Genomic DNA, 6,803 nt, shown 5'->3' with positions numbered 1-6,803 from the left:
CCCTCCAAGACCCAGTCACCCCCGACAAAGAGCGCCAGGCCTCAGGGCCTGAGACCCGGGCCTCCAGGCCGCCAGCGCTCCGCCAGCTGAGTCGGCGCAGGTGCAGCGCGGACTGGGCGTGGCCAAGGGAGGCGTGGCCTAGAGCGAGGCGCCCGGTGTGGGCGTGGTGCAACGCGGAGTGGGCGGAGCACAAGGGGCGTGGCCGCGGGGCGTGGCCTGGAGCGCGGTAGCGCCGGTGGTCGCTGGTGCCCGGTCCTCCGTCCGTGATGACGTCCAGCAAGCGAGTGGCGAAGGTAACCGCGTGTTGCACGATCCCCTTTCTCGGGGCACCCCCTCCGGGGCTGTCGCAGCGCATGTGTGTCTCTGGGCACCCCTGCCCTGTCCTCAGGGGAGGAGGAACGCCCCGAACTGGGGTTTGGGGGTGCAGAGAGGGAGGGGCATAGAGTGAGAGCAGCAACAGCAGCTCCGCCCGCCGCTATGCTAGGGGCAAGAATGACCACAGCCAACAACCAAAAAAAAACTAGTTTCAGTTTCACTTCTGCCCGAAATTTGGGGTGACAGGAACGGAAGGGCTGGTTCTCTGGCGTCCGCTTGGTGCCCGGCGTTCGGCTCCACCGTACGGGGAGCGGGGTTATGCACCAAGGTACCGGGACAAGGCCTTTATCTTGGAATAGCCTGGGGACCCTCTCCCTTCCCAAAATTTGTTATCACTAGAGCCTCCTCCCCGCTTCCGGAAGGAGGGGGGGGCTGATTATGTATGTGGGGAGCCTGGGAGTAAGATGCCTTGGGTTTTTGCCTTTTTGTTTTAGAAACTATGTAGGGCAAGGCCTGGAAGGCTTCCTGCAGTCGGTGACTTGCATTCCTTATCTACGTTGAATGAATGCTTACTTCAAGGTGGCCCTTTTGCCAGGAGGTGTGTGTGTGTGTGTGTGTGTGTGTGTGTGTGTGTGTGTGTGTGTGTTGGAGGTGGCGGGGGGGGGGGCGGGGGGGGACAGAGATAGACAAAAATGGAAGTCCCGATCGGGCTTTCATTCCTATTGGGGACAGGATTTGAAATAAGATCTGGGAAGATGGAGGTGGCCATTTGCCCCCAGGAAGTGGGAAGACCCAGGGTGTTTGGAAGAGGAATGTGTAGTCGGCAGGTTCAGAGATGGATTGGGGAGGGAGACAATCCTCCTGAGATGGAGCTGGTACCCCTGCTTGCCCCCACCAGGCTTTGTCTCACGTTTCTTGAATCTGCACAACGGAGAAGGGGGGGTGGGGGAGAGAATGCGGCTATTTGCCTCTGAAAAGGAAGGGGGAGGGGCGGGCTGAGATGTTCCCTGAGGCCCAGCTCAGAACTGAAATCTGGAGGCTGGGGCAACATTGGTGCAGAAGGTCTTTTCCTAGCATGTGAGAAAGAGAAGGGACTGGCGATCATTGCTTTGGCACCTTTAAGTGTCAGGAAGTTTACATGAGCGATTTCCTCTAGTTCTCACCACCACCCGGTGAGATAAGTATCTCCCATTTTACAGATGAGGAAGTTGAGGCTCTGAGAGAAGAACTCAGCCGATTAGGGTCAGCCAGTAAGGCGTCATTCAGCTGGGATCTGACCTCAGTCTCTTTCATTTTCCATTTCTCTGGGTCAGGTGACTTCCTAGCAGCCTTGGGAAGGAGCTCCATCCCGGATTCTGTTTCTACATTCCCAGATCTTGCGAAAGTTTTGGCAGAACTTAGAGGAGAAAGAATACCAAGTGCTCCCAGTTCTAATAAAGAGTCCGTTCAGATTATCTTCGTTAAGCCCTGGGCTTCATTCTTGCCAGAGCCACAACAATACTAATATTGAAACCAGGACTTCCAGTAGCAGAAACCACCAGCTTAGGGAGGCAGAAATAGTAGGGTTCATGGACTAGGGGCAGAAGGCAATAGAAACAGTTTGTGGTGAGCAGAGTTGGAATCTAGGCTGGGAGATAGAGGAGGTGTGGGGGGTTTATATGTTGGGGAAGAAGAAGAAAGTTCAGGTGGCCCACATTGTAAAGGGCCCCTCCTCAAATACAATTGCAGACAGAGTTGGGAAACTTTCTGTCTTTGTTTACACAGAGGTTTTCCACCTCATCAATCTGACATTTGGGGCCAGAAAATTTGGTTGTGTGCCCATTCTGGGGCTTGAATTCAGGGCCTCTCTGGGCATTGTTCCATAGCTTTTTTTTTTCTCAAGGCGGGTCCTCTACCACTTCCCACAGCTCTACTTCTGGCGTTTTGAGGGTTAGAGATAAGAGTCTCAGGGACTTTCCTGCTTGGGTTGTTTTTGAACTGAGATCCTCAGATCTCTTCTGAGTTGCCTGAGCCACTGGTGCTCTCCTGGTAAGTTACCTTTAAGCCATACTACTTGTGATGGGTTCACATCTTGGAGCATCACGATGCACCATAGTATATTAAAGGCCCTGGGAGGGCCAGAGATGAAGTTTAGGGGTAGAGAACTTGCATAATGTGCCGGTTCCATCTCTAACACTGAAAGACGAAATGAATGAGTAAATAAATAAATACCACAAACCTCTGGGAAGTCCTGCAGTAAAGAAAGTGGATTTGTTTTCTCAAATGCCCATGGAACTCTTTTCCTGTAATCACTGAGAACCTATCTGAGTTCACCTTGGTGCCTCTTTGCTTCTATCCACTCTGAAGAGCCCATCTCACTGTGTGTATGTCTGTGGAGGCCCTCTGCGCTCCTTCCCCAGCAAGCATCCACCCATGACTACATCACCCCCTCACCATCTATTGTGCCCCCTACAGGAGCTGGAGGACCTTCAGGAGGCGCTTCCCCCGTATCTCGGACACCTGTCCTGCGATGATGCCAATGTCCTGGTGTGGCGTGCTCTCCTCCTGCCCGTGAGTGTCCTTGGGGGATTGTGGCTTGGGGAGAATTAGGAACTAGGCAAGAATTTCCTCTGCCTTAGCCCTTTCACCGGATCTTGATGGTGGTGGAGAAAAAGCAGGCTCCCACAGTACTATGCTGCTGTAGGCAGAGTGGTGTGCTCCCAGAGTGCTCCCATGGGCAGAGTGTTGTGCTCCCAGAGTGCTCCCATGGGCAGAGTGGTGTGCTCCCAGAGAGCTCCCATGGGCAGAGTGGTGTGCTCCCAGAATGCTCCCATAGGCAGAGTGGTGTGCCCATGGGGAAGGGGAGGCACAGGAAGATCACTTGAGTCCAGGAGGAGGAGGCTAAGCTGAGAACATAGCAAGACCCTCTTTGATAAAGCTTTCTTTGACTTTTGTTAAGAGTAGGCCTGGGGCTGGGAAGGTGGCTCAGTGGTAGAGTGCTTGCATGCATGAGGCCCTGGGTTAGGTTTTTCAGCACCACAGAAACAGAAAACTGGAAGTGGCGCTGTGGCTCAAGTAGTAGAGTGCTTAACTTGAGCTGAAGAGCTCAGGGACAGCACCTAGGCTCAGAGTTCAAGCCCCATGACTGGAAAAAGAAAGAAAGAGTAGGCCTAAACTTCCAATTCCCAGAGTTGGTTGAGTCTGTCCCCTAAACCTGAAATACATTTCATTTTATCTTATTTGACAAAATTAGTGTGACATAGGATAATACAGATAATTTATTTCCACTGCTGTCATTTCCTCCCCTCTATTCACTGCTTTTTTTTGTTCATTTGTTTTTGTTGGTTGCAGGGCTTGAACTCAGGGCCTGGGCATTGTCCCTGAACCTCTTTCTGCTCAAGGCTAGCACTCTACCACATGAGCCACAACACCACTTCCATTTTTTGAGTGGTTAATTGGAGATAAGAGTCTCACGGGGACTTTTCTGCCTGGGCTGACTTTGAACCACAGTCCTCAGATCTCAGCCTCCTGAGTAGCTAGGATTTCAGGCATGAGCCACCTGCATCAAGTTAATTTCATTCTTTTTCAAAGGCTAATACTCCAGTATTCACATATACATACCAGAACAAAACAAGATAGTCTGTCCTCCTGCCATAATTTCAGAAAGACTTTAGGGCTGAGATGATCCTAAGAGCTCATCTAGTCCAATTTAACCCTTCCACTAACCCCTGCCCCACTGCCCAATGCATATGGGTGCCCCCCTTTTCCCAGCCTTTGATCTTCTTGGGAATCGAGCCATGGAGGCCTGGGACCCTGTGGCAGGCAGGGGCGGGAAGCCCAGACCAAAGCTCTGGAAGAAAGATGACTTTCCAGAGCAACAGTGCCTCAGGACAGAGCTCAACCATGTCTCTCTCCTCACAGGACCAACCTCCCTACCACCTCAGGGCCTTCCGTCTGCGCATCGACTTCCCCAGGGAGTATCCGCTGAAGCCCCCCACCATCAAGTTCACCACCAAGATCTACCACCCCAACGTGGACGAGAATGGGCAGGTTTGCCTGCCCCTCATCAGCACTGTGAACTGGAAGCCTCACACCAAGATCTGCCAAGGTGGGGCCTGGCCTTGCCCGGAGCAGGGACAGATGCTAGGTGGGGTTCCTGGATGGAAGTGGGGTTAGCGGACTTATAGGATATAACAGAGAGGAGATTAAAAGGTGAGTCTCAGTGGAAGCTACTGGTGCATCGAAGCCATGCTCCCTGAGCTCCTGGATGGGCGACCTGCTCCTGCCTCTGTCCCTGCATCTGGACAGATGTGACAGAAGAACATAGGTAGGCTTCCTGGGAGAGAGGGGCAGCAGCCTGGCTTCAGAGGGAAAGGCCTGGGAGCAGAGGGCTGGCTCCAAGGGTTATGCTATCTTCAGCTCTGTGGAATAGATGAGGACACTGAGGCCTGGGGGAGATGATGAAGCGATCGTTTAGTTCCACAGCTGTTCAGGGGCAGAGCTTGGCTGATTCCACAGCTGTGCTCTGTCTGTACAGGTTAGTAGTGCTGTTCAGTCTTTTGGGAACGCTTCTTCCCAAATACATGTTTACTAGAGTCAAATGTGGTAGTATATGCCTATGATCTCAGCTCTTGGGAGGCTAACCTGGAGTATCCTGAATTCAAGGCTAGCCTGGGATATATAGTGAGATACTGTGTCAAGAAAAATGTTATTTACAATATTAATATGCCATGGAAAACCATACTGGTTCTTGTAGAACTGGAAATGAGGCCTGAAAAACCCACCTGTAAGCTGGCCACCGCTAATGGCTCATGCCTATAACATTGGCTACTCAGGAGGCTGAGATCTAAGGATTATGGTTCAAAGCCAGCCTGGGATAGGAAAGTAGCTTATGAGTCTCCATTTCCAAAATAATCATCAAAAAGCCTGCCCGGGCTGGGTGCCCATGGCTCAAGCCTGTAATCCTAGCTACTCAGGAGGCTGAGATCTGAGGATTGTGGTTTGACGCTAGTCTGGGAAGGAAACTCTGTGAGACTCTTATCTCCAATTAAGTACCAAAAAAGGCAGAAGTAGAACCATGGCTCAGGTGATAAGAGTACTAGACTTGGGCAAAAAAAAAATCCTTAGGGATAGTACCCAGGCCCTGAGTTCATGCCCCAGGACTGGCACAAAAGAAAACCAGGCTGGAGGCACAACTCAAGTTGTCCTTGAGTACGTTCAAGGACCAGTACCAGTAAAACAAACAAACACAAACAAAACAACAAAGCATCCATACCCCAAACAAACAAACAAACAAAAAGCCTCTCTGAAGCATAAAGACAGTTGTTTCAATTGAGCTTCTGGGTCTCAGCACAAGGTCCTGATTTGGTTACAGAGTCATCCTAGGAAAGGCATGAATCCTGTGGATATCCCTGGAAGAGTGGGAGGGTGTGGGGAACTGGGAATGGGGAGTGGGGATGGGCAGCCCTATCCCCCCCCCCCCAGCCTACTTTGTCCTGACGTCCTGCTCTGTCCTCTGTCCCCAGTCTTGGAGACCCTCAACGTGCTGGTGAACAATCCAGACCTGAGGGAGCCTGTGAGGATAGAACTCGCTGATCTGCTGGCTCAGAACCCTGAGGTGTTCAAGAGGAAGGCTGAGGAGTTCACCCTCCAATTCGGAGAGAGCCGGCCCTCCTGATTCTGGTGCTGAGCCTCTCTGCCCTGCCTCCTGTGCCTGGTGGATGGATATGATGTTCTGTGAGGACTGGGGTCAGCGCTCCTTGGTGGCCCATTCGCAGTCTCCCCTGGGCTACCTGGCCATGGGGTGTGGGAGGGGCTACAGGCTTGGGTGTGGCTGTGTTCCTTCCCCCGGTCACCTGACCACTGGTATGCCCTGCCTACTCCCACAGCCATGGGAGTTTAGTTTGTAGAGCAGCAGGCCAGACATGCTACCTTGGAAGAAACCAGAATCTCCCTCTCCCCACTAGGGTCCAGGATCAGAAGAGGGGGATGTGGACAGGATGCAGGATACATGGAAATCACCGGAATTCCCAGGCGTGCACAGATTCGGGATCTACACCTTTTCTTTTTCACATGGATCACAAGACAATTCTGACTCCAGTCCTGGCGACTCGCTGTGCCCGCTGGCGTCTGGCCCAGGGGGTGAGGGTTTCATGCACTTGCCTGTTCTTGAAAGCCAGAGATGAATTCTGGACATCGGTGGAGTCTTTGTTGATGATGGGCTGGGGATTCCACAGCCAGCTAACAAAACGTGTGATCTTGACTCTCAGTTTATTCTATGACCAGCAGAAGACTAAATTGTCTGTGAGCAGATGGCCCTTGGAAAGGTCCCCCACAGTAACATCCCCACTTTACAGATGAGGTGCCGAGTACATCAGTGGGCGCCCGTGTCCACTCTGACACTTGGCATAGTCCTCCACAGCCTTTTGGTTATCTGTATGTTATAGTTTATCATGAATTGCTTTTATCAACCACCAGATAAGGTGGTAGACAAAGCGAGGCTGGGTCGT

At 52.1% G+C, this 6,803-nt stretch overlaps 1 protein-coding gene across 3 annotated transcripts; it reads left to right on the top strand.

Moving 5' to 3' along the window:
• The first annotated feature begins 205 nt into the window (after nucleotides 1–205).
• On the top strand, nucleotides 206–6,567 carry Ube2l6 (ubiquitin conjugating enzyme E2 L6). Of its 3 annotated transcripts, none has more exons than XR_006146998.1 (5): nucleotides 206–293; nucleotides 2,770–2,865; nucleotides 4,216–4,402; nucleotides 5,820–6,030; nucleotides 6,261–6,567. XR_006146998.1 is itself a non-coding variant. In XM_042676056.1 (5 exons), the coding sequence occupies exons 1-4, from the start codon at nucleotides 267–269 to the stop codon at nucleotides 5,969–5,971; spliced, it is 462 nt and encodes a 153-aa protein (XP_042531990.1). In that variant the 5' UTR covers nucleotides 206–266; the 3' UTR covers nucleotides 5,972–5,976; nucleotides 6,261–6,567. The 3 variants fall into 3 exon arrangements, 1 of the variants encoding a protein (XP_042531990.1); XR_006146997.1 differs by having other exon boundaries at nucleotides 5,820–6,042; XM_042676056.1 differs by having other exon boundaries at nucleotides 5,820–5,976.
• Nucleotides 6,568–6,803: the final 236 nt, after the last annotated feature.

The sequence above is a fragment of the Dipodomys spectabilis genome, unplaced genomic scaffold (assembly GCF_019054845.1).
Source record: "Dipodomys spectabilis isolate Male_0828 unplaced genomic scaffold, ASM1905484v1 ptg000030l, whole genome shotgun sequence".
Lineage (NCBI taxonomy): Eukaryota > Metazoa > Chordata > Mammalia > Rodentia > Heteromyidae > Dipodomys > Dipodomys spectabilis.
Note: the sequence above shows the minus strand (reverse complement) of the source record. Positions and strands in the feature narration are given on the sequence as shown.

Coding starts and splice junctions, on each gene's coding strand:
- Ube2l6 (XM_042676056.1), top strand. CDS start 267: ATGACGTCCAGCAAGCGAGTGGCGAAG. Junction 294..2,769: donor CCAGCAAGCGAGTGGCGAAG/GTAACCGCGTGT, acceptor TGCCCCCTACAG/GAGCTGGAGGACCTTCAGGA. Junction 2,866..4,215: donor GGCGTGCTCTCCTCCTGCCC/GTGAGTGTCCTT, acceptor CTCTCCTCACAG/GACCAACCTCCCTACCACCT.